We start from the raw sequence: 26,258 nt of genomic DNA on the forward strand, positions 1-26,258 counted from the left end.
GCTTACAGCTGTTGCGGCGAAATTGTACCACCTTGTGGCATCACAAAACTTGAACTTTGAGAGCAACAATAGGTCATTGTTTCACTTTGGTAGTTGTGGTAGGGAACATAAAAAATCTTCAAGACCAGCTTCCTTCTAGAATGTCCTTCCTGCCTACATGACAGCCTGGGACAAAACCCTCACCTTCGTCAATCTCAATTCTTAGAGGAAGGTCGTTCAAGTAGACTAGAGCAAGGAGGGACGAGCCGAGGACTTCATTCTTGCTTCCAGGCAGCTCTGACTGTGATTAACAAGTGGCCTCATGTTCTTAATGCTTAAAGGGGGAGGGCCAGGTGTCCTCCTTGCCTCTTGTCTCCATGAGTGTGACTTACAGTGAGACTTGTGGGGAGGAGGAAGGAGGCTGTGTGTCTTGTCCCAAGCCACCTCCCACCCACATGAAGAAAAGGCTCTGTCTACAAAAGGCTGGTTAATCTGAGGGTCTTTTGCTTAAGTTCCTAACCGGCTGTACAATTTTGAGAACGTCATTAGCAAAGCCCTTGGGCCTTTCGGTTGTTCAGAGGGATAATGTAGGATGAAGGATAACTTCAGTGAACTTTTGGGATTACAGTCCTTGGCTTGTTCATCTGCACAAAACATTTGTGGGACACTTACATTACATGACTGTGCTGACTGTAGGAAGATACGAAGAGAAAATGATGGGAAGGATGCCATCTAAGGGCCATCTTAGGAAATGCAACAGTTGGATTCGTAACACAGGACAGGAAGTCCAGGCTGGAAGTCCAGAAAACTGCCCACGCCCTTGATTCATCCTAGCGTATAATTACCACAAACCACTTCATGTTAAGAGAAATATGGTATTCGTGTGCCACTAATTCAGATGGTTTCCGTGTGTGCGTGTGTGTGTGTGTTTGTGTATGTGTGTGTGTGTGTGTGTGTGTGTGTGTGTGTGTATGTGTGTGCGTGTGTGTGTGTGTGTGTGTGTGTGTTTGTGTGTGTGTGTGTGTGTGTGTGTGTGTGTATGTGTGTATGTGTGTATGTGTGTGTGTGTGTGTGTGTGTGTGTTTGTGTATGTGTGTGTGCTCGAACTCATGTGCATGCATGTGGACCACACATGCCACTGTGTGTATTCGGGTGTCGGTTCCATCTTGTGTGAGAAGTATCTCTTGGTGTTCACCACCACCTATGTCATGCTAGTTATCCTGTGGGCTTCCAAAGATTCTCCTGTCCCTCCTCCCATCTTGTGCCCTGGCTTTATATAGGTTCTGTCACAGCTTTTTCTGCCTGTGCTTTGACAATGAGTGCTAAATGAGAGAGGAGCAAGATCCCAGAAAGTAAAGGTTTCCTTGGTGCAGGAGGTGTGGGGAGAAGAGAGGAAACTCTGCAAGGCACAGACATGTCTGTCTCTGAGCCTTGGCAACCATGTCCTGCTTCTAGTTCACACACCCTTCTGGGACAACCTCTTGAATAAAAAGAGGTTTTAGTCCCGCTTCTAGCTTTCTGTGAGCACCCTGAAACTTCAGCTGGGATCTTGAGTCCTTTGTTGAGACAGTGGGTTAGCAGGACCTGGGGCTGCATTTTGAGCCAGGTTCAGGGATAGTTGGTGGTCTGCAGGCCACTGTCAAGGGTGGGGTGTTGGATGCAGAAGCAGGGTTGCTTCTGTTCATTTTTCATCAGCTCTTCAAAGTCAATAAACTCTTGAAGAGCAGTGACTGCATCATTTTCCCTCTTGAGTCCAGCCTTGAATACACAAGTACATGTTAATCGAATAATTTCTGAAAGACAAGACCTGTTATTCTTTTTGTTGTTTGTTTGAGCCTGGATGTAGTGGGAATTTTGGTTTCCTTTAAAACCCAGTTATGTTCTATGAACATATGTTATGTTTGTTTTAATCCCAGGTGTGGGATGCGGGACTGTTTTACTTTGTCCACAGATGCTGACTATAACTGTCTCCTGCTCTAAGGGGAACATGATTTTTGCCATCTGCAGATAGTTTACATTTTGAATTCTGAGGACTTTTCAGAGGGTATACATGCCAGTGCCCCGAGAGGAGCTAGGGTAGGCTCCGAGGCAGCTGCTGCTCCCCCTGTCCCTGTTCCCTGTTGTTGCTGTTTGTCAAGGGGTCATGAGAAGAGAGACGGGTGTGGGGCAAGTAGACTGTGACACCAGACAGAACTGGTATGGCTGAAACAGGTTCAAAAACCCCAGTAAACCTCATAGTTGAGAATAGCAGGCATTAGAACCAGCTCCCAGCCAGGTGCTACCTGTCCTGGAACATGTAACCTTGACACCCCACTGAGAGGACCACAATAATCAGTCACGTTGCATAAACATCTAGAGTTCTCCATGCTAATCAGGTATCTAGATGGCCCCCAAGTGTTTAGGCAGTGAGCTTCTCTTCCCCAGCATCCTGTCCCACAAAAGATTTTTAGTCCCTGGTTCACCTGGAATAAGACATATAAGCAGTCATATCCCACATACAAATAAAGCAGTTTGGACAGGCAAGGACTGTCTCCTTTATCAAGGGTTGCCTGGGGACGGAGCAAGGCAGTTCATTGTAAAAAAAAAAAAAACAAAAACCTGCACCTCAATCTCTTGGAGAAGGCCTTCTCTCATCCCCCTCAGTATTGTCAGCACTCACTTGGAACCAAACCAGATACTGCCCTGTCCAGGACTTAGACACTCATTTCCTGCCTGACAAGTAGGGGAAGGGCGGACCCTCACACCACTGCTGTCAACTCCTCTTGGTCCCCAGCGGTGTCTGGGTACACAGGAGATTGAGAACCACAGCATCCTTCCCTGTCCCTGCTGTTTCTCACCGGGGAAACACTGGCTGGGACCCCCTATTTTGGACTATATTCTGCCTTCCCTGAACAGCATGCCAGCGTTGCTCCAGCATGCCAGCGGCGAGGCAGACAGGAAGCCCGACAGAAGAGAAGTTGGAGATATTCTGATGATGAAGATTGGACCTGCGCTAAGGAACTCAATGCCACTAATCAGCAGGAAATAGTCTAAAGAGGTCTATTCCCCCTTTCCCCTCTAACCTCCTTTCTTTCCTACCTAGTGTGGAGGGGTTGGAAGGGGTTAAGGTGGAGTAAGGTTTAGAAGGTGGATTGATAATAGAAGTCAATAAAGTAGCTAAAGAAATAAATATGCCAACACCTGGATCCCAGGCTGGCCTTAAAGCCACTACATTCAAGGCCAAGGGATGATGTTCAACTCCAAGTCCTCCTGCCTCCACACCCTGAGTGCTGGGATTATACACATGTGGCACTGTGCTTGGGTTTATGCAGTGCCAGAGGTCGAACCCAGAGTCTAGTGCATGCTAGGCAAACACTATTAACTGAGATACATCCCCGCCCATTTCTGTCATTTTTAATTAGGTCAAATTCAGTTACCCTGACACGAACTGACAGTTGCCATTTCCCTGGGAACCTGCAGCTGTAGAGAGGCTACATGAGGGTATTGTAATTGATCTGTGTAATGCTGGTCACGTTTTCATGAACTGATGATATAAAACCACAGGATCTGGGGAATTCATTTTACTTTTGCTTTTTAAGCAAGTCACACCCAAACCTTGATCGTTGGCTTACCAGTTTAAAATATCAATTAGTGAATACTTGGTTTTCATGGACTAACGGATGAGTCTCATGCAGGCCTCAACCGGACAGTCACTGAGGGCATCAGCCACAAGACACAGTGCGTGACTCTGCTGCCAGAAAGGAAAAGAAAGCACTTTGTCATTAAGGCACAGAGTGCTTCCCGCTGGCTTTTCAGAGACAGGGTTTGGGGAAGGCATTTTCTCTTATGGTGGAGTTTGAGGTACAAAAACAGATCTCCTAGGAAACTGTAAAGGCCACAGGTGAGCCTTTACAGAAATTACCATGGTGTCTTTTTGGGTTGCTGTGCACCAGCAAAGTAGGAGACCTGGATCTTTTCTATAAGCTGTTCTTCAACAGCTCTTTCTGCTCAGAAAATGGGGAAAGGAAGCTTGGCCTAAGGAGAACTGCACCACACCCAGCAAACCGCCAGGGCTTTGTCAGCAGTGATGGTCTGCAGGCACCCTGACGTACAACTGGCGGCTGCTGTCTTTGAGCCATGTCAAAATCAATTGTACCATTTCCTGTCTCTCTGGCCCTTGGAAAACAGACTTCCAGAAAGAGACAAGACTTAGCCCTTTGCCTCAGCAGGCCAGCGTCACTGACGACACCCCTCCTGCTCCCCTCTCACCCTTGTTCTCATTTTTGTGTCAGAATGCCAAAGGCCCCTTTCTGTACCCACAGCCTCCTGGGAGTTCTTCACTTCCAGGCCTCTTGCCAGCTCGGCCTTTCAAGTCTCTATCACACCATCAGCGCGTGGATGCTAACATGCAATGGCAAACCCCATGACTCCTTCTGATACAAGCATCGCCCTTCTCTCTGTAACCTCATCACCACACCACCTCCGCAGCATCCAAGTGCCCATTCCTGCCTACAGAATCTGCTTGTTTGTGCCCTCTGCAGGCCACTGCCACCGGAGCTTTGGTGGCCCTCCTCTAGTCTCCCACCAGCACCTCTGACAGGCCACAGTACATCCATTTCTGGGCCCAGTACCTACCTTCCTTGCCTGAGCCCAAATGAGCTTCCCAGAATGCAAACCTGCTTCTACCCTAAGCTCATAGCTCCGTGGTCCCTGTGGTTGTTGAGGACATGGTCGTGAAGCAGGCCTCAATGGCTCCCTCAGTAGCCTGACTCCTCCTTGTTCTGCTCCTCTCTCACCCCAGCTTTCTCAGTGGCAACACAAGGCCACACACTGTCCTTCCTCTCACCAGCTTCTTCCAAGGCTGCTCTCTCCTGCAGGGCCCCGAGCCTCAGCTGTCAGCTCTGTTGTAGTGGGCAAGCGGGCACATGTTGTAGTGGTCCCAAGTGGGATGGACACCCATAGGGAGTCACTGTTTCATATTAACAGCGTCGTCTTTTTTAATTGTTTGAAGCATAAACAGAAAACAGAAGGACCCTCCATTTCCCCTCCCTTCTCTCTCTAAATCTGAGGATGGGTGCTACTCCTGATGAACCAACTTGCACGTTTCTGTTAAAGCTCACCGTCCATTATAGGAGTCATATTTGGTGCTGCGCATGATGCATACTGCCATGTGTCTTAGGGTTTTATTGTGAAGAGACACCATGGCAAGACTTAATAAAGGCAAACATTTAATTGGGTCTGGCTTACAGTTCAGAGGTTTAGTCCCCTGTCATCATGGCAGGAAGCATGGCAGCACACAGGCAGAGATGGTGCTGGAGAGACAGCTGGGAGTTCTACATCTGAAGCGAAGGCAGCAGGAAGTGACAGTGACACTCTGGCCAAGCTTGAACTGCTGGCTCCTCAAAGCCCGCCCCTAGTGACCTACTTCTGCCAACAAGGCCACAGATCTTCATAGTGTTTGCTACTCTCTATGGGCCTATGGGGGCCACTTTTGTTTAAACCACTGCACCGTGTGTCCATCATCACTTCCAGAAGCAGTTCTGTTGTTCCGGAGGTCTACTGCGTCCATTTGACTCATCCACACACACCCCACCCCAATCTCAGAAACTGGCAACTAGTTTTACCTTTTTTGGAATGTAACATGACATTGTGCTACCGGTATAGTGTCTTGATAGATGTTGTCTTTTGCATTCAAGGGTCCCATATCTTTTCCTGCCTAGATAGTTTGTTTGTTTGTTTGTTTGTAAAGATGGAGGCTTTCTATGTAGCCCTGGTCGGGATTGGACTTGCTATGTTGATCAGACTGGTCTTGAACTCACCGAGACCCGTCTCTCCCCCTCCCAAGTTCTGGGATTTAAGGTACCATCAAACCTGGCTTAATAGCCAGGAACTTATCTCAGTGCCTTGGAAGGACTTGTTTTCCCAGAGGTCCAGCCTCTCTCCATTCAGAACCTTATTTTACACCTGAGTTGCCTTCGGTTTGGAAAGAAAGGATGTCTCTGCCCCTGAAAACCCCCTGTATTTGGGAACAGGGAAAATATGGAAGCTGGAAGTTCTTCTAGTTTTTCTGGGCAATACACTAAAAGAAGAGAAACAGGGACCCAGAGCCGGGTGTGTACATGCTGAGCAGTGGCAGGAGGACGGACGGCAGCGTTAGTGCAGCAGTCAGTGAGTGCCAGCCCCATTCTGAGTGTTTCCACTCCAGATCCTGGCTACTTGGGCCTTTATGTTCAGCAAAGTCACCTCAAAGGCTGACTTGGGATGTGCTGAGCCTTTTCTTGGGCACAAAAATCGTGTTCTTGAAAACCTCTGGTTACATCCTCGTCAGCTGATCATTATGTAACCTTGCTTGCTTCGTGTTATATGGATTTCTTGAACTGTCTTCCTAAGAAGGCACTTAGTAGCCTGGGCAGGATAGATGGTCCCTGACCCATCAAATAGTGAGACCGCCACCAACACCAACAACAATAGCACAATAATGTGAAAACTGGGGCACTGAATGGGGCCCAGAAGGAAAATTTGTTTACAACATAAACTGAAATAAGTCAGCCTCACTCTCTGGATCTCAGCTAGGATAGTGGGCTTGAGGTTCACCAAAACTCTGACCCTGAACTTGCATCACCTGGAAAGTGCTAGAAGGATTGACTGGTTTGTAGCATTGAGAACCCCACCTGTTAGTGATGAGGATAGTTTCAGTGTTTTTCCATTTAGTCCCCTTAACAGCTCTGTAAGGTGGGAACAGATGTTAGGTTCACATTTGTTTGTTTGTTTGTTTGTTTGTTTCAGAGACAGGGGCTCACTATGTAGCTCTGGCTGTCCCTCACACTCACCACGTAGACCAGGCTGGCTTGAATTCACAGAGATCCACTGCCTCTGCCTGTTAAGTGCTGGGTTTAAAGGCTTGCGCCATTATGCCCTCCTTATTTCCACATCTGAAGCCAATTTGTGGTGATTTATGCCAAATCCAGAGGCTACAGGGGTGGGGGCAAGATTCCAACCCACAGCTTCTCTCCAGAGCCTAGGCCCTACTCAGTGCATTATCCCCACAGTGACCTCATACATTCTGTGGAGCATTGCTCAGAAGACAGGTTTGGCTTCTAGGGTACAAGAAGCAATAAAACCTATACACCAGCCTTTTGTTTAGTTGGTTGTATGGGTTTTTGAGACAGGGTTTCTCTGTGTAGCCCTGGCTGTCCTAGAACTCACTTTGTAGACCAGGCTAACCTCAAACTCAAGAGATCCGCCTGCCTCTGCCTCCTGAGTGCTGGTACCAAAGGCATGTGCCACCACCTCTAGCTCAGATATTATTTTGTTTTTAAGATTTATGCTCGGGCTGGAGAGATGGCTCAGTGGTTAAGAACACTGACTGCTCTTCCAGAGGTCCTGAGTTCAAGTCCCAGCAACCACATGGTGGCTCACAGCCATCTGTAATGGGGTCTGATGCCCTCTTCTGGTGTGTCTGAAGAGAGTGACAGTGTACTCACATACATAAAATGAGTAAATAAATCTTTAAAAAAAAAGATTTATGCTCTATATAATAATATAAATTAATGTTATATATTAATAAATAAATAGTTATTTATTTGTTTGCGTGTATGCCTGCATGACAAAAGAGGGCATCAGATCCCTTTATAGATGGTTGTGAGCCACTATGTGGTTGCTGGGAATCAAACTCAAGACCTCTGGAAGAGCATCCAATACTCTTAATCTCTATGCCATCTCTCCAGCCCTCAATCCTTGTTTTTAATAGTTACATTTTATTATGTAATAGTTAAGTCTGTCAGGAAATTTACACTTCAAGACATGTGTCTTGTCCAGGGTTTTTATTCTACATAAGGTCTTACCGAGCCTTAAAAACAACAGAAGGGCTAGAGAGATGGGCTCAGTGGTTAAGAGTACTGGCTGCTTTTCCAGAGGACTCACAGTTTTCCAGCACCCACACAGCAGCTCACAACCTTCCCTAATTCCAGTTCCAGGACATCTGATACCTTCTTCTGATATCTATGGGCAGTGCATGAATATGGTACACAGACACGAAGACAGGAAAACATCCATACAAGTAAACTTTTTAAAAAAAATGACAGAAGGGGGGTCACATATATCAAATCAGAACACTAAGAGGTTAAATCTCAGGCAAAACTGGGTTACTAAATGGCTTTTTCTCTGTAACACATTCTAGGATCCACTTTATTCTTGTTATTATAATTAACACCCTATCATTTGTACAAATTAATGGGTTTCACTGTGACATTTCCACATATGTATTGTAAAGCCCCCACGAATGGAGGACCTCACCCAAGCCTCGGGAATTCGCAGCCACCCCAATAACTGCAAGACACCAAACTTGATGTAATCAGTAAGAGGCATATTTTAATCAGTATACTGAGGTCAAGACCTGTAGCCCACGCAGGGGCAATGGGGTCTAACCCCGGGGCTTCGGAGACAGAATTTAAAGCCCAAAACCACAACTCGGGGAGGGGGGACCACAACCCAGGGGGAGTAAGGGAGGGCTATTGGAGAGCACCTGTGGAAAGTCCCAGCCCATTATTCAGTTTGTGACAGGGTACAAGGAACAGGCTATTCTCTAAGAACCTATACATAATCAGCCAAGTTCCTGGTATCCAGGATGTATGGGCACGCTGAGAACTCCCAACTCAAAACTCTCCTGGTATCCAGGGTACACAACTCAAGCTCTCCTGGTATCCAGGGTGCACAGGAACGCTAACTTGAACTCTCAGCTCAAACCCTATTCAATCTATCTTATGGTCAGGTTTTAGTTCCTGGTATCCATAACGCTTGGTCACGCTATTTTGAACTCCCAGCTCTGAACTCTATTCAATCTATCATCTATTTTGTCTTGTGGATAGCTAGTTTCCTAGGACCCAGAATGCAGAACAAGCTGATCTGCACTCTTGACTCCATCTATGAAAAGTTTAAAAGATTTTTAACTCTTTCATTATATGTCACCAGCTTTCTTGAACTGCCACTAATTATTTCAGGTACATACTGACTCCTTGAAATAGGGGTTTCAACTATATTGTGAGCCCTGCCAATTTCATATATATTGGAAAACAGACTTTTCATACCTACTGGTATCAGATTTTTTTTAATATAGAAGAGTTATACTTCAAAAGGAAAACGTATAGATATATTAAAACAATTTTATTGTACATTCGTTATCATCTTTGTGATCTTTCAAAGGGCAAAGGGGCAGGGTTTTCATACTTTTGCTCATTCAGGTCCAACTCCCTGAGAATGCTGGAGCAGTTTCATCAGTACAAGATCTCCTTCTCTGGAGTTCCTGTAATGACTGTTTTTCCGAGACGCAGTATGTTAGACAATTGACCCTTTTTTTCTTGATCCAACAAGGAGGAAGCTGTTAGTGAAGTAGTTAAAATAAAGGACATTTCATTACCATCTCTCCAATCCAAAACAATCGGGGCAGGACCTATCACTCAGTGACTGGAGAGCCATGCAGCTGGACACTGTTTCTCTGCACCACGCCGGACAGACAGCTCTAACTCTGCGTTTCTCCCTTGCTGGCAGGGTGAGGATAAGAACAACTTACCAGCCCTCCACAGGCACCAGTGGGCGCGCCGGAAGTGACGTATCGGACCCGTCCGGGCAGCTACGGAGCGAGAAGGTGCGCATGCTCAAAGGAAGCGGAAGTTTGGATTTCCGGCTGGCGCGTGAAGGTGCGGATTCCTGGCTTCCGGGTGGGCGTGTGGGGCTGTGGAGCTAGTGGCCGGCGGCGCAGCCGGAGGACAGGGCCATGGAGAAGCTACGGCGTGTCCTGAGCGGCCAGGATGACGAGGAGCAAGGCCTGACGGCTCAGGTAACGTCCCCCGCCGCGGCGACTATGGCGGGGGGCCGTGAACCACCGTGGGGGAGTCGGCCCCGGGTGTCCGGGGCTGTCTAGTTCCAGCTGCTTCCCTGTGGCCTTTCTCGGGGCCCTCCCCTTCTGCACCCGTATTCCGTGGTCCCTGCAGCGAGCTCTGAGGCTCAGGCCTCGGGGCCGGGCTGCCTGTGGCCAGCTCAGGCATTCCAGGCTTTATGAGACCTGGGCGGGAGGCTGGAGAGAGAGCACAGACGTGAAGCTACACCGTGCCAAAGGTTGCCTGTGAAGTCAGCCCCCCTTAGCGATTGTTTTTTTTTAACCTCCTTTTTTATTAGCAGAGCCCTCGCTGTTTGCATGTGACCCTGACTTGAGACTTGATAAAGTCTTACTTCCTCCAGTAAGAATTTAAAACAGGCAAACAGGAACTGCTTTGTGTTTTTGCATGCTAGCACATTTTGGTGTGTGTGTCTTGGCACAGCTATGGACTTGAATTCGTATTACACGAAGATGTTTTGTTTGTTCCTTTTCCGTTTCTGACTCCTTTGTTGGCCGGACCGAGGTAGCCTGTGTGTTAAGACAAGTGAAATCTATATCGTGTCTTGTGTTTTGTTTGTTTGTTCTTCGTGGTTTTGTTGTGAGACAAGGTCTCACTGTGTAGCCCTAGCTAGCCTGGAACTACAAAGGTCCTCCTGCTTCTCTGCCTCTTGAGAACTGAAATCTGTATTGTAATTGCAATACAAAAGCCTATACATAGTAACATCAGAAATGGCAGTATATATGGCTTATCCAAGATGCTTGATAGCAACAACTGTTTCATGCTCCACTCTTTGTTCTAGACCTGTGCTGTAGCTATGGCCCCATGTAGCCATTTAAATTTAAACAGATTAAAATTTATTTCCTTAGTGGTACATCCCATTTTTAGGTGTTCAGTAGCATGTGGTCAGACATTACGCCTAAAGAATGATTCCACCACCAGAGTGTTGTCAGGCAGTGCTCTTGTAAATCCTGGAGACAAAGAAGTGATCTTATTCCTTGAAGCTGTTTCTGGAGGAGAGAGAATTGTGTAGAGAGTTCACTCAAAGGTCAAAGGCTCTGGTGGTGATAGACTGTTAATCATGAAGTGGCTGTCCAACAGATCTTCAGGTCCCAACATTGTTGACACTGTCGATGGAATAGTAGTGACTGATAGAGGTCTCTGGTGTACAAAAATTACATCTCAAACAAGAGTACTGTCACAGTGTTGGTGGAAAGTGCCGTGGGGTATAGTGGGTTGGGAAGCGTAGGGTTGCCATCGTGCATAGGGTAGTCAGCCTCTCAGGTAGGGTGGTCTATTGTGAAGAGCTTCCCACCAGGAGTGGCAGGTGTGGCTCTGTGTGTGCTAGGCTAGTGACTGGATCAGAGGGAAAGAGGGACATGGGTAGGAGACAAGGGCAGGCAGGCAAAGTGTGGAAGAGTCTTCATTCCATTGCATCTCCTAGGCTTTGGAGAGGATTTTGATTTACTGTGAGTGTATTAGCCGCTTTGCCGTCACTGACCACAGTACCTGTCAGAAACGACTCAAGGACAGGGAAGGTATGTTGTAGTTCCTAGTTTCAGAGCTTTAGTCCATCATGATGGGGAAGGCATTGTGGACAGTTGAGTTCTCGGATAGATATGGGACAGGGTTTGCTTCACAGCTCCAGGAAGGAGAGCAAGTAGAAGTCAGCTCTAGTGAGTGACCTCTGCCAAGTAGGCCTTAGCATCTCAAGTTTCCAGAACCTCTCAAAGTAGTGCCACCCCTGAGAAGAGGGCATGAGAGCCCAAGCCTGTTCATGGGGAAAACTCAGCTATGTTGATACAGTATTCCAGTTTTCTTAATTTTTAAGATTTATTTTTATTTCATATGTATTGCTCTCCGAGGATGAGAGGTGTGACAGTGATGAGGGTCAGGAGTACAGTGTCATGGTGGCCTTGAAAGTAGTAGGTGTCTGGGGAAGAACATGGGCCTAGAGGGAAGCGTGCTTAGCCCACTGCAGGATGTGGGCATGCCCCTGGGGAGGGTATATCACAGGATAAGAGATGCTTACAAGATGGTGAGGACCAGAAAATTTGTGTGGTGTTCAGGGTGTTCTGCAATTATAGATGCCCAGATGTAGTAGGGCAGCGGGGTATCCTGAGTGGTGACTTTTTTCTTTTTTCCTTCCTTCCTTCCTTTCTTTCTTTCTTTCTTTTTTTTTTTTTTTTTTTTTTTTTTTTTGTTTTGTTATTTTTTTTTTTTTTTTTTTCCGAGACAGGGTTTCTCTGTGTAGCCCTGGCTGTCCTGGAACTCACTCTGTAGACCAGGCTGGCCTCGAACTCAGAAATCCGCCCGCCTCTGCCTCCCAAGTGCTGGGATTAAAGGCGTGCGCCACCACCACCACCCAGCTGGCTTGCTTTCTTTCTTTCTTTCTTTCTTTCTTTCTTTCTTTCTTTCTTTCTTTCTTGTTTTTTAAACTGATTTCCTTCTTTGTTTCCTTTTTTTTTTTTTTTTAACTTGTTTACTCTTTTCCCCCTTTCCTTTTCCTGCTTGCTCTGGCCCTGCTCAATCCAGCCCAAAGGTATTTATTTATTTATTTATTTATTTATTATATGTAAGTACACTGTAGCTGTCTTCAGACACCCCATAAGAGGGCATCAGATCTTATTACAAATGCTGGGATTTGAACTCATGACCTGTGGAAGAGCAGTCAGTGATCTTTATGGCTGAGCCATCTTACCAGCCCAAGTGGTGACTTCTTGTACTGCAGGATGGAATAGGTCCTCTAAGTAGATGGTTGCCCAGATTCCAAGTTAGATAATGGTGTCAGGCACCCTGGAATTTGAGCTACTCTGTCCTGCTGCTGAGAGGCTTGAGGCCCAGGACTGACTAGAAGCTAGGATTCTGGGCCCTCCTTAGGAGGTATCTAGGACCTCTTCCTAGAGGGAAAGGCCTGAAGGAGACCTCAGAGAAGCCCATCCTGCTCTCTCACCACTGTGTGCCTAGAGTTAAACCCAGGTTAGCTTCTCAGACCTGCATGTAACTGGCTCCTCCTCCACCTGCCAGGACTCAACTGTGTTTCAGGTGTCTCCGCTTCCTTGTCTGAGTCCTTTCTTATCTGTACAACTTGGCAGGCTTTTAGCAAAGTCATTCTTTCTGGAATGCTCCAACCTGGCTCTTCCAGTGGAGTCAGCACTGAATGTCTTCGGAGAGACTAGGCCTGTTCCCAGCTACTTGCTCTGGCAGCCGTTCCCTGCACTTCCCTGCATTGATTGCCCTTTCCCATTTGCATGTCAGACCTGTCTGCCCTGCAACCTGTCACTGAAGCCTAACAAGGCTCTGCCATGAACTGTGTGTTCATAGATTTTGACCAGAACTCAAAAACTAGGTAGCTTAGAAACCACAGAAGTTTATATTTTACTATTCTAGAGGCTGACAGTCCCAAGATCATGGTCAGAGCAGAATCTGTGTCTCCCAAGGGCCGCTTCCTGGCTCATGGATGTACCATTCTAGTTTCCGTGGAGAGGGTGTGGGAATTCCCTGGGAAAGAAAACTAAGCCTACTCCCAAAGCTTCTGTTCCTATGTCCTGCATGTCCCTGAGGCTTCTCGTTCTAGTACCAGTTTCTGAAAGGCTAGGGTTTGAGGTAACACTTAGGTGTTATAGCATAGTATGGCAGGTCATTTGCATGTGGATGACTAGTCCATGTTAACAAAGGAAACTGCCGTGTTCCACCTTCAAGTTCTCCACATGGAAGATGGTAATAAAGCCCCTGTTATATAAGCCAAGCAGTGGCTCTCTCAGAAGACTGAGTATGACCTGCCAAGGTACCGTGAAACATTTAGTTACTGTGATGGTTTGTATATGCTCGGCTCATGCAGTGGCACTGTTAGAGGGTGTGGCTGTGTTGGAGTAGGTGTGTCACTGTGGGTGTGGGCTTTAAGCCCCTCAGCCTAGGTGCCTGGAAGTCAGTATTCTGCTAGCAGCCTTCAGATGAAGATGTAGAACTCTCAGCTCCTCCTGCACCATGTCTGCCTGGATGCTGCCATGCTCCTGCCTTGATGATAATGGACTGACCCTCTGAACCTTAAGCCAGTCCCAATTAAATGTTGTCCTTGTGAGTTCCCTTGGTCATAGTGTCTGTTCACAGCAGTAAAACCCTAAGACTTTTTTTTTTTGGTCATATAACTCCAAAAATTTGTGTGGTCTCTGAGTTGAATCTTCTGTATGGTATTGAGTTGCCTAGTGGCTAGGGCTTCCTCATAGCTGCAGGATTAGGACAGTCACAGAAAAAGACCAAGCAGTTAAGGTTAGAGAATCAAGCCTCTCAGGCCCGTCTTCGGGGCCAGGGTACACTGTGTGGAAATGAAAGGTCACAGCCAGTGAGGGAGCATCTGCAGGTCAGGACTGCAGCTCCCTTCAGAGCCGATGGTGCTCCAGTCCCCTGTGGAATGGCAACCTTCCAGGAGGCTATGCCACTGCTCATGGTCAGGCCCGAACAGTCACATCCAGTGCTCCAGTCTGAATGCTCCCCAAATTCATATGCTAAGGCCTAACTCTCAGCGTGAGAGTCTTAAGAGAAGGTGTCTTTAAAAGATACCTCAGGGAGACCATTTGCCCCTTCTATCATGTGCAGAGGCAGCAGGCACTATGTCTGCTAACACTTGATTTTAGACTCACAGTTTCCAGAATCAGGAGGAAGAAGAGGAAGAAGAAAAGGTGGTGATGGTAGTTGAGGTAGAAGATGTTAATAAAAGCCCCTGTTATACAAGCCAATATATAACAGGTGATATGATGGCAGTGATGGTGTTTTGTTACAGCATCTGGCATACTGGTTTGTTTGGTTTTTAGACAAGGTGTCTGTGTGGCTGGCTTGGAACTCACTATGTAGACAAAGGTGGTCTTGAACTCACAAGTTCCTCTTGCCTCTGTCTCTGAAGGGCTCGGATTAAAGACAGGCACCACATGCCGGATCAGTATATAGTGTTTGTTTGTAACCAGGAGCTGAGTCCCTGGCTCTTAGAAGCACATAGTTGCTCTCAGTGTCAGGGAGTGGCTGACTGACTGGCTGGCTGGCTGTAGAGGCTGGAGGGAGACATCTTTTTAGATTTTGTTTCAAGGTAGTTCCTGCAGCAGACCTGAGGGGTGGGGCCCTAAAGCAGGTAGGCAAGTGTGTACCTCCCTGAGACAGATAGGAAGATTACCCTCCTAGGAGCCAGAGCAGGGGCCTGGGTGCTCTTGTAAGTGGATGTCTTAGGTACTTTTCTATTGCTGTGATAAGACATCATGACTAAGGCAGCTTACAGAAGAGTTTATTTGAGGCTTATAGTTGCAGAGTGTGAGTGACCATTGTGGTAGGGAGCGTGACACCAGGTAGGTGGACATGGCTCTGGAGCAGTAGCTGAGAACTCACATCCTGAGACACAGCATGAGGCAGAGAGCTAACTGGGAAGGGCATGGGCCTTCAAAACCTCAAAATCCACCCCACCCCACCCCAGTGACATTCACCTTAATCCTGCCCAAACAGTTGCAACAACTGGGGACCAAGCTGTTAACTGCCAGGGGAGCTATGAGCTCCCACTGCTGCCTCCAGTTTTCTCTGCTGTCAGTAGGTGGAGTTGTCTGCCCAGAGAAGGGCACTGAAGCAGAACTAGGAGGCTTGAGGTAGTTCTAAGGAAGGTAGTTCTAAGGAAGCAGGTTGGGGGTGGGGCGATCTGAAAATAGGCTTGACCAAGAGTGATGCTCAACTAATGCTGCTGACGTGGGGAGAAGCTGAGGGCCTGATTTTGGGGGGGGGGGGCTGTGAAGCAGGCGAGGTAGCAGCTCCTAGGGCATTGGTTACTTTTTAAGACTAATTTCCTGTTGTGTATGCGACTGTTTTGTCTACATGTATGTATGTGCACCATATGCATAGCTGAAGTCTACTGAGGCCAGAAAACAGCATCGGATACCCTGGAACTTGAATTGGGAATGGTTGTGACTGCCGTATGCGTGCTGGGAGTTGAACCCAGGTTCAATGTATCTGAAAGTACTCTTAGCTCCTGACCCCGACCCAGCGCCAAGACTGGGGTTGTTTTAACAAGATTTCAGAGACAGAGGAATTGCAGGGAAGAAGGCGCTGTCTGTAGGTCAGTGGGTGGGATGAAAGAGCAAAGCCACTGGAGATGGGTTGAAGAACAGAACGGATGGGCTGTCCATGTTGAATATGGAGAACAGGCAAGATCTGCCAGGTGGTTTGGATTGGCCTTGTGGCCAGGAGTCCTGAAGGAGAGGACGAAGAAAGCTGGTGGGCGCACCTGGGGGTCACGATGGCTCTTTACCTCATGAACCCTAGAAGGAGAGGGGGCAAGCAGCTGTGCTGCTCAGAATAGCCCTGAGGAGCAGGTCCTTCAGCTTCTGCTGATCATTGATTTTTTTTATGTGCCAGCCATTTGGGGAGAGGAATGGAGGGGTGTAGAAATGAGGGCTTTTTCTGATTGAGAGGCACAGCAAGTGTTCTGGAGAACTGGACTCTCCCTGACCTGCAGGTGGTGTGGCCCTGGGCCTTAGCCTGGCATCAGGTACAGGTGCAAAGCTGGGGTCACTGTGTGGTGTGTCCATTCATTCTCACTGCCTGTACGACGAAGGACTTAGTCAGTGGTTCATCTTTCAGCCCTGATTCCTTGCGGTGTTTCCTCCAGTGGCCTCCTGGTCAAAGGCTTTACTGTCTCATGTGACGGCAAGAAATTCTGAAGCTGGAAAGTGAAAATTGTATGCATGCATGACATGTATGCGTGTATGACAGAGCATGATGTTCTAATGTGTGTGACAGCAGGTTGTTAAGTGATGTACACATTTGGGGTGTTTTATTCTGTGACTAAAATACATGTAGTGTGTAAATCCCTGGTAAGAAGGGGCTTTGAGTGTCTGTAGCCTGTTTACCCAATTTACAGCCTCATGTCCAGTTAGGCTGTAGCAGGTGGCATTGCTGGAATCAGGATGTCTAAATTAAATTGCAGAGATACTAAGATACATTAAACGTGGTGTGTTGCGCTGACAGAGCTCTTACTTTTCTCTGCCTTTCATGCTGCATAAGGATTCCCAGATGATCTGCTGAGGTAAGGAGTGGAGACCAAGGGGATTGCAAGCTGATGCCCACAGGTTCCTATTGTGATTTCACCACTGAAACTGTCCTGAGCTGCTGTTCTTACTCATTTTAAGTGTATATGGTAGTGCCCATTAGAAATTTAAATTTTGGGATAGAAATTTTTGTAAATTTCTAGTTCTAGCTTTGAATTTGCTGTATAGTTGAAGCTAGCTTTGAACTCCTGATCCTCCTGCCTCTATTTCCCAAGTACTGGGATTACAGGTATGCACTACCATGCCTGGCTAAATTTCTAGTTTCTTCAAGGGCCCCAGAAGCCAGCTCGCTCCTTAGGCTGGACATCTATTGCACTATGGTTCGCTGAGGACCCAGGCTCGCCTCTGGGTGAAGCACACCCATGCTGGGTGCCTCCCATTTCTCTCTCCAGTTCCCCTGCTTCCTTAAAGGTTTCTACTGAGATCATCCTTGCCTCATTCCTCAGGCCTGGAGGAAGTTGGCAGGTGTAGGATGAGCCTGTGTGCAGGCCCAGCCTCTGCAGTTTCCAACATGCAGCCCACCTGGCTTTATCCCAGTTTAAAGGTGGATGTATCTCTCCCATTTTGTTGTTCTGCCTAGATGAACATGCATGTGCTGCACCCAACCAGGAAGGACTTTATGAGACCCAAAACACACCTACCAGGTGGTTTCCCGGCATCAGCTGATGTTCATTGTCCTTATAACCAAAGAAGTGACAGTATCATAGAGTCAGGTCCATGTTAACAATGAATGCTGCCAGGCATGGTGGCACACACCTTTAATTCCTGCACTTGGGAGGCATGTCTACATGAGTTCAAGGTCAACCTGGTCTACGTAATGAGTTCTAGGACAGCCAGCGATATGTAGAGAATCCCTGTCTGCAAGAGACAAAGAAGCTTGCTTAGTGTAGTATAGAGTCAGATTTATACATGCTGATCTAACTTTAACTGTCCCTCTTTTCTAAGGTCCTGGATGCCTCATCCCTGAGCTTCAACACCAGGTTGAAGTGGTTTGTCATATGCTTTGTTGCTGGCATTTTCTTTTCAATTCTTGTGAGTTAAGGCATTGTCTTTTTAAATAGTCTTATATTGTTTTAAATGAATAATTTAACTTAGAACCAATAGAAGTAGCCTGCTTTATCTAAATGTTAGATTATTTTGATGGAACACAGTGATCTTAAATAAGTGTATAGGGATTGATTAAAAATAAAGAGAAATTAATGTTATGGTAATTTGGAGAAAATGTTAAAATTGTATTTTGAACACCAATTTTTCTTGAAAACTAGACAGTCAGTAATTTAGATGTGTTTTAGTAAGCCTGTTTTAACTTGGCATTCAATTGAATACTTAGTTTCAGACAAGTGTAGACAGTTCTGCTAGAGCACATTTGTACACACTGATGTAAGAGATTATATTACCATAGTTGTATTTAAGCATTATTGTATAGTACTTAGTATCAACCACTGTACTAGAACTTTCTAATTCTGGGCATCATATTGTTATCTAACTATAATTTCTGCTTTAGGGAACTGGGTTGCTATGGCTTCCTAATGGCATGAAACTCTTTGCAGTATTTTACACCCTTGGAAACCTTGCTGCATTGGCCAGGTGTGTATGTACTTTGGCTTCTTAAAATGCCTTGTTTGCTGTTGGTACCAGATTTTCTTTCTAATAAGGCTTTGTAAGTACCATGTTTTTGTTGATTGTTTATAATGTCAATTTTGCAGCAAATTTATGTTCATTCTGTAGTCCTGCTGTTGTATGACTGAGGACCAGGGATGTTGAGTAGCCAGCAGTGCATTTGGGGAGCACAGAGGCTAAGTCCCAGCATGGGGTCTGCTCCAGAGCCCAACTCTGTAGTTGCTACCCTTCAGTCCTGGCTCTTGTAGAGTGAAGGTTTGTGATGCAGAGCTCACACAGGAAGCTAGGAACAGATGTGACAGTGTTGGTGCCGCGCAGAGAACTGAAGCTGGTGAGCAGCAGGGACTGGAGCTGTTGGGTGTCTTCTGAGAGAGAACATTGCTGTGGTGATGAATAGAGCATCCAGGTCACTTGTGATGCTTTAGCAACACATTTCTGAAGGCTGGGAGTCCAAGATTGGTGCCTCAGTTGTCTGCCCAGAGCTGTACCCTGTATCCCTGAGGGGTTGTATGCACTCCCATGTTTGGAGGGTCACCTTGGGGCCTTGCTTCCACCCATGTGGGATGGGAGCCAGTCTGTGGTCTCTTCACCCTTCGTGCCATCAATACCATGTTAAGGCCATAGCGTGTCTTGAAGTGTCCTTTCAGAGGGAAAGGGAAAAACAAGCATGGTGGATATGTGTATAATACCTGTTTTCTGGAGGAGAAAACAGAACTGTCACAAAGTCTAGGCCGGCCTTGGCTAGTAGCAAGATTGTGTGTCAAAATGACAACAAAATGAAAATAACTGCCCGGTACTCAGAAGGTGAGGCAGGAGGATTTTGAGTTTATGGCCAGCCTGGGCTACGTAGAAAAATCATGTCTCAAAGGAGCAACAACAAACTAAGTAAGGGGGGAAGTTTCCAGTACAGAAGGGTGAGGTGTTTAAGGCTAGCCTAGGCTTTGTCCTAAACAGCAACAAAGAACAGATCCACAGACAAGTAAAACAAGAAATAAAACAACTCACACAGTTTATTTTATAGCAATTTTATTTCTGCATAGCCAGACAAATCAGTAGAGCCATCTTTTACTTTGTTTCAAATAGTACGTGCTTTTTAATGGGACCCGTGAAGCAACTGAAGAAAATGTTTGAAACAACAAGATTGCTGGCAACAATTATTATGCTTGTAAGTAATGTTAATTTTATAAACTTATTACTGTCTTTTCTGCATTATTGCTGTGTGTGTGTGTGTGTGTGTGTGTGTGTGTGTGTGTGTGTGTGTGAAGTAACAATGTTAAAGAGTTTGGCGTATACAGCATTGTCTAACATGATTGGCTGGGTGGAACATGCTTCCTGTTCCATGTGCATTGTATAGCTGGAAGTAGTTTTGAAAGTCAGCTGTCATATTTCATTTGTAAGCCCTACACATGCTGGGATGTCTGTTCCTCAGTGGGAAGAAGTTACAGTGCTTGTGAATTCATAGGAGTCTTCTCAGGGAGAATTGGAATTGTAACTTGTGTGGTTTCTGTCTTCTGCTATTTGCTGACTTGACCCTTATTGTGGGGCAGCTTCTCAGCTCTGGGTTGAGTCCCTTCATGTAATAGGCTCTTACCATGGCTGTCACTCAGTGCTCTGAGTTACTGTGGCTGTCACCCAGTGCTTTGCAGGAGATTGTTGAACATGAGTTAAGTTGCTGCACACACAGTTCTGCCTCACAGTAATGGTGAAGACAACCACTGTCCCAGTGCAGATGAAGCAGTGTGCAGGTGCTGTCTCTGGTTAGAGAGGAAAGCTGAGCCTTACACACACACCCCTACACACACACACATACCCCCCCCCCCAGCTGACGAGGGTCAGACTGGGGTCACATTAGGCCTTCCTAGCGTAGACTCCCACTCCTGTTCTTCCTAGCCTGTCTAGGTGACATGGGTGTGCAGCGAGCTCATGCAGTCTGCTGTGTGAAGTGCTGTAAAGTGAACATGGTGGAGCATGCCGACACTAATGGCAGTGCCGTTGCCACTCTCTGGTGGCACTGTCATGAGCATCAACAAGGCATAGGAATGACCTCTTGCTGCTCTAAACTTGACCAGCACATTATTTAGGGCTTCAGTTTGCTGGGACAGCGGGTGTTGCTTCTATAGGCTTTAAGGTAGCAGCAGAGTCCGCTGTCTCATCTATTTATTCTGTTGCATGTTATCCAAGCAGATGAATGCAGAGGTTTGTGCATTTTTGTTGGGCCCTTAAAGGACCTCAGGTTGCTCACGAACTCTTTCCTTCCCTGTAGTTGTGCCTGGTGTTTACCCTGTGTGCTGCTCTCTGGGTAAGTTCTGTCAGCCATGCTGGCCATCTGCTCACTGTCCCCACTCCACCATTGTCCTAGAACAGAGCAGAGGCTAGTTTCATGAGGCCCTCAAGAGAGCCAGTGTCCCTGAAACAGATGTCAGGTGGAGTCTGCTGTCTGTAACCTACACAGAGGAGGTTGTTAAGCATAGGTCCCTGTGAGCACACTCATGCTGACACTGGTTGCTGCTCTGACAGCATCCTAGACTGGGCCTGTGTCCTCTGCTTTGCCTGCTGCAGACTCTCTGTGTGCCTTGGGGGAAGCAACAGTATGAAAAGCTCCCAGAGAAGGGTGGTCCAGAGAAAAAACAAATCAACAAATAAGACTAAAAAGAATCTCCATCAGGACCTCATGTGGTGGTGAGATCTTTAATCAGCATCCTGGAGATTGAGGTCAGCCTGCTCCACATAGTAACTTCAGGTCAGCTAAGGGCTCCATATGTGTGTGCTTGTGCCATAGTGCACATAGGGAAGTCAGGACCATGCGCAAGAACCAGTTTTCTCCTTCCACAGTGTGGGTGCCAGCTTGTCAGGCTTGACAAACAATTGCTTTACCCACTGATCCATCCTGTCTCCTCTCCTTTAAGGGCAGGGGCTAGGCAGTTAGCTCGGTGGTAGAAAGCATTTGTCCACCTGGAGACAAGTCCTGGTTTTGATCCTCAGCACCTGCCCACCTTCTTCCCCCAAAAGATTAGGAATTCTCAAATCAGTTATCTTAGAGCATTGTAGAAACTTTATATTATCTCAGAAAACTGCAGCAGTATAATTGTCCTTCTAAAAAACACAAAAGCAAAAGACAAAAAACTCTCTGGGTGATGGTTGCACACCCCTTTAATCCCAGCACTGAGAGGCAGGAGAATCTTTGTGAGTTTGATGCCAAAGTGAGTTCCAGGACAGCCAGAACTACACAGAGAAATCCTATCTCAAAAAAAGAAGCAAAACCAAAAACCTCAAGAAGCCAGCATGATAGTGCATGCTATAATCCCAGTATGTAGGAGATTGAGGCAGGAGGATTGCAGTAGGTTCAAGGCCAGTCTGGGCTGTGTAGCAAAACATCTCCAAAGAACAGAATGTAGGGAGGGTGAGTGATTCTGTGGAGTTACGGGGTTTTAAATGCTGATTCTGGGAAAGGTTACACACATCCCTTTGTAGTATCAGGGTTACATCAAGCTGAAACCTGGAAGAATTCTATTTCCAGCCTTTGCATAATTGTAACAGTCACGTATGCTGTGTATTTTATAGTATTTAAGATAATAGAGATAGCATTGCAAAGGAAATGTACTTTCATGGGCGATATTTAAAATTTTAAAGTATATAGAGATAAAATTGAATAAACAAACAGGATATGCATTTTAAAGTGAAGAATTGAACCTGACTTATAATGCTGCTTTCTAAAACCCTGAATGTGTTGTTTGTTGCTAGTGGCGGAAGAAGGGGCTGGCCTTACTCTTCTGTATATTGCAGTTCCTGTCGATGACCTGGTAAGTCTCTTTGTATACCGGTTATAGAATAAACAACTGTCTAGGATGTTTCAGGCATCATTTAGATCCCAGAGAGCCCTTGAAAAGGGGGGCAGAGACCTATACCTGTGAGCCAGACTCTGCAATGTCAGATGGAGTGAGGCCCATTCTGAACAGTGCCTCCCTGGTACTTGTAGAGAGAGCTGTGGTATCAGGGTGCACTGGCTATGGGGGCAGGCTACCATGGGAAGAGAACTGATCAGAAATGTAGACAAAGCCACCTGAATTCTGACCAGAGGAAGCTCACAGGATGCGCCCACGGGTGTCAGGGACCCCAGGCATTCCACCTGTTGCTGTGTGCCTTCTTTCCAGTGTCACATCCTCATGGCCCCATGTGACTCACTCTGCCGCCACTCACCTGCCTGGAAAGCCCCAGCCAGCCACTTCTCACCCTGCTCCCCATCAGACTACAGAGCAAGTTTTCCTTGCCTTTCTCAATTTCGTTGTTTAGTGTCTTTCCCATTGCTGTCACCCAGCTGGGCTCAGCTTCTGTTCTGGGTGTTTCTACCTTTCCACTGACAGGTAGATACCACATCAGTGTATTTCAGTCTCTCTGTGTAAGGTTACTTGACTCATGGAATGTGAAGAATTTAGGCTGAATCACATGGCTACTCTCTTACATTTTGTCTTCCTTTAATGTAGTCCGGTTAGCTTTTCTCCAGAAGGTTGTCACCATACTTAGTAATGTTAGCTTTTGCTGGAAAGATACGAGAGTAACTTCTGCAAAAGGCCTCAGCATTGGCATCAGGGTAGCGGAAGTTTACTGAACACATTATCAGTTGTGTCTGTAGCTCAGTGACAGAGGAGCTGGAGTCCATCCCCAGCACAGCAAAGTCAAGTTGCTTATGAGGCAGTCTTGTGACTCGGAGCTGTAGGTCTCAGAAAGTCAGAATCTTCCACAATTTCCTAGTCAACGCTATTGCTCGAGATGGAGTTGCAGTTTGAGAACCGCTGGCCTGTGTTCTGCTGCTGAGGTGGCTACAGTAGATGTGGCCAGTGGGAATAGGAGGGCTTGGTGTAGAGATGTGTCAACATCTTCGACTATCTTTTGCAGGTACAGTCTGTCCTACATCCCATATGCAAGGTAAGCTCTGAATTGCATTGTACTCCTGAACGTGAGTTTACATAACTTTCACATTAAGCTATTTATGGCTGGGCATGGTAGCACAACTTTGTGAGTTCAAGGCTTAGCTGGTCTGTATAGTGAGCATCAGGCCAGTCAGGCCTACATAATGAGACAACAACAAAATTTACAGGAGGCTTTTTAGTTAGCTTTGCTGACTTTGTTGCTTTAAGAATTATTTTTAAGAACAGCTAAAAAGCTTGGCTTACACTGCCTGCAGGTGAATGACGTCTTGCTGCACTTGGTCCTGCCTTGCTGTGTGAACACTGACAGGGAATTGGAAAAGAAATCTGGATATTTCTGTTCAGTACCCAAGAGGCAGAGACTCCAGCAAGAATAATTCTATTTGGAAAGTAGTAAGGGAAGTTAGGGCTAGGGAATCAAGGTATACGCTAATGTTCTTAGCCAGCAGAAAGCTCACTCTTTGCAGGTTTGGGGTCAGGGGTGATAGGTGAATGTCCAGACCCATGGCAGCCAGTGTAGTCTACCATGCTGTTTCTTTGTGCTTTCTAGAGGAATGTGATGATTTAGTTGTAGAAGAAAAACACGTGTTAGTTCCAACTTTAAACCTGATAGATTGAAAAAAACCAGTTCCAGTGAAGTAGGGCTTTGTCTCTGTGGAATTTGGAGACACCTTACATATTTAAAAGACAGCAGAATTATATACCTAACGTGAACAGTGGAAGACATTGTTTTTATTCCATCTCTTATTGTGAGTGATTATTTTTTGACAAACACATGAAAGAAAAGGCAAAGCAATGTTGAGCTGCAGGAAGGAGCCCTGGATGAGTGCAGAGGCTCCTGTGGAGACACTGTCCCTTCATATCCAAGCCAGGGCTCTGCAGGTGGCACAGCTGCTGGAAGGTGACCATGTGCCCCAGAAGTCAAGGCATGACTGGATGGAGAGTGGCAGGCAACATGCAGAATACATTTCAGATGTTATTAGTGGTTATTTTGAACAGGAAGTTTTTTGTTTTGTTTTTGTTTTTAATTTAAGCATATTATATAGTGGCTCAGACACTTAGAAAACGTGAAAGCTGAGTCACGTCATTTTGGGAATTTTTAGGATGCAGTAATGAGACTCAGTCTGCTTCCTGGGCTCTGGAGCGAGTGGCTTTGCTTGCACTTTGCCACCATGATGTCCTGCCTCTTTCTGGCCAGATCCCAACTGGTCAATGACCAGGACACAGACTGAGTCCACATAGGAGAGAACACAAGTGAAGCTTGCCGCCCAGAGATGGGTTCATCTGGCTCACGTTTCCAGGTCACAGTCTGTCACTGACAGAAGCAGGAACCATAGGAGATCACTGTTTGCTGCCTTTCTAGGGAACTTAGGTGTGGACAGCTTGCTGTAAGGCTCAGAAGCACTTCCTGGGGACTGGCACTGTCCACAGTGGGCTGAACCCGCCTGTATCAATGAATAAAACAGTTCCCACAGACATGCCCACAGGCCTGTCCGATCCATCAATCTCTCAACTGAGATTCCTTCTCAGGTGATTCTTTAAGCCTAATAGGACAGTGTCATCTCCAGGTCAGCCTGTTTTCCTGCAAGCAGCAGGACTCTGTTCTGTCTGTGGCTGACTGACACCCCACTGTGGGGGCTGGAGAGATGGCTCAGGAGTGCTTGCTGCTCTTCTGGAGGACAAAACCACCCACGTCAGGTGGCTCATCCTTCTGTAGTTCCAGCCCCAACTCCTGGAGGTCCGTTTGCCTTTTCTGGACTCCACAGGCACCCACATTCATGTGGCAGACACACAGACATATACAACATACACTAAAATAAATGTTTTAAAAAGACCAACACATTTTCTTCATCCATTCATACCCACTGGTGGCCATGTAGGCTGACTCCATGAATGACTGTTGTGGTCATTACATGGGTATGCAAGTTTAAAAACCCACAAAAACATTAATTCTTATAAAAACTTAATTTCCAGATTATCTTGTTACTGAGAGTCATTTTATTAAAAATAAGGGTTATGTGCTAGTAAAAATTCCTGTGGCAAATACGATTTCAAAATTTAGCAAGAAAACTCAAAAGTACTTACAGGTATTCTGAGTGAATCTCAGGGAAGCCTTGGTTCCTTGGAAACTGCTGCAGAGTCCAGCCCTGCTGGAAGTTGCTAGTGTGTGGAAGGCCTGTGCAGATGCTCCTGCACACTGCTGCCTCACGGCCCTTTCTCCTTCCTTCCCTCAGGGACGCGGTGCTCAAATGCTGCTCCTCGCTCTTCAGTTGAGAGTCGCATCTGCCCAGGAGGAGTGCTTGGGAACAGCACCGATGCTGTGCCTGCTCCAGTGATCCCTCCAGCAGGAGACTGCCTGCTGAGGCTCACTGTTAGCCCTCTGTCCCCTGCCTGGTGACCTCTGCTTCCAGACACAAGGGGGTCATAATCATTGCCACTTGTAAATAATTTTTACTCAGTTTTTAATCTTTACAAACAGCTTTCAAAATGTGAATATTTAAGGTATAAACCTGTGTTGTAAGATATATCCAGCTTACTTGGTGGCTTTTTAAATGCTCTACAACTTTAAAGGATTTTTTTAACTTTGAAAATGTGAAAGTTTATATACTTTAAGCTTAAAACTACTTATTACGTGTAATAAAAAGTAATATATGTATCTTTACAGTTTTGAAATAAACCACTCTTGGAAATGTAACCTTTTCTGGATCGGCTGTATAATACATTAAGTAGCTTAGCTCAAAGAAACACAGCTCCAGCTCTGTGTGAGGTGTAGCCTCTGCCCGTGTGACAGCATGGTGTGAGAA

General features: G+C 46.4%; 1 protein-coding gene and 1 long non-coding RNA gene across 3 annotated transcripts; one reads left to right on the forward strand and one right to left on the reverse strand.

The window, feature by feature from the left end:
- Positions 1-9,105: 9,105 nt before the first annotated feature.
- On the reverse strand, positions 9,106-9,557 carry LOC143440030 (uncharacterized). Its single transcript, XR_013107950.1, has 2 exons — positions 9,527-9,557; positions 9,106-9,334 (listed from the first exon to the last, which is right to left on the reverse strand). It is a non-coding gene; the product is annotated as an uncharacterized LOC143440030 (long non-coding RNA).
- Positions 9,558-9,618: 61 nt separating this feature from the next.
- On the forward strand, positions 9,619-26,149 carry Sft2d1 (SFT2 domain containing 1). 2 transcript variants are annotated; one of them, XM_076926629.1, is made up of 9 exons: positions 9,634-9,793; positions 16,866-16,887; positions 17,855-17,941; positions 18,414-18,496; positions 19,613-19,694; positions 20,793-20,828; positions 22,271-22,329; positions 23,423-23,452; positions 25,689-26,149. In XM_076926629.1, the coding sequence occupies exons 4-9, from the start codon at positions 18,444-18,446 to the stop codon at positions 25,726-25,728; spliced, it is 300 nt and encodes a 99-aa protein (XP_076782744.1). In that variant the 5' UTR covers positions 9,634-9,793; positions 16,866-16,887; positions 17,855-17,941; positions 18,414-18,443; the 3' UTR covers positions 25,729-26,149. The 2 variants fall into 2 exon arrangements, with proteins under 2 accessions (XP_076782743.1, XP_076782744.1); XM_076926628.1 differs by lacking the exon at positions 16,866-16,887 and having other exon boundaries at positions 9,619-9,793.
- The last annotated feature ends 109 nt before the right edge of the window (positions 26,150-26,258 follow it).

The sequence above is a fragment of the Arvicanthis niloticus genome, chromosome 28, assembly GCF_011762505.2.
Source record: "Arvicanthis niloticus isolate mArvNil1 chromosome 28, mArvNil1.pat.X, whole genome shotgun sequence".
Taxonomy (NCBI): Eukaryota; Metazoa; Chordata; class Mammalia; order Rodentia; family Muridae; genus Arvicanthis; species Arvicanthis niloticus.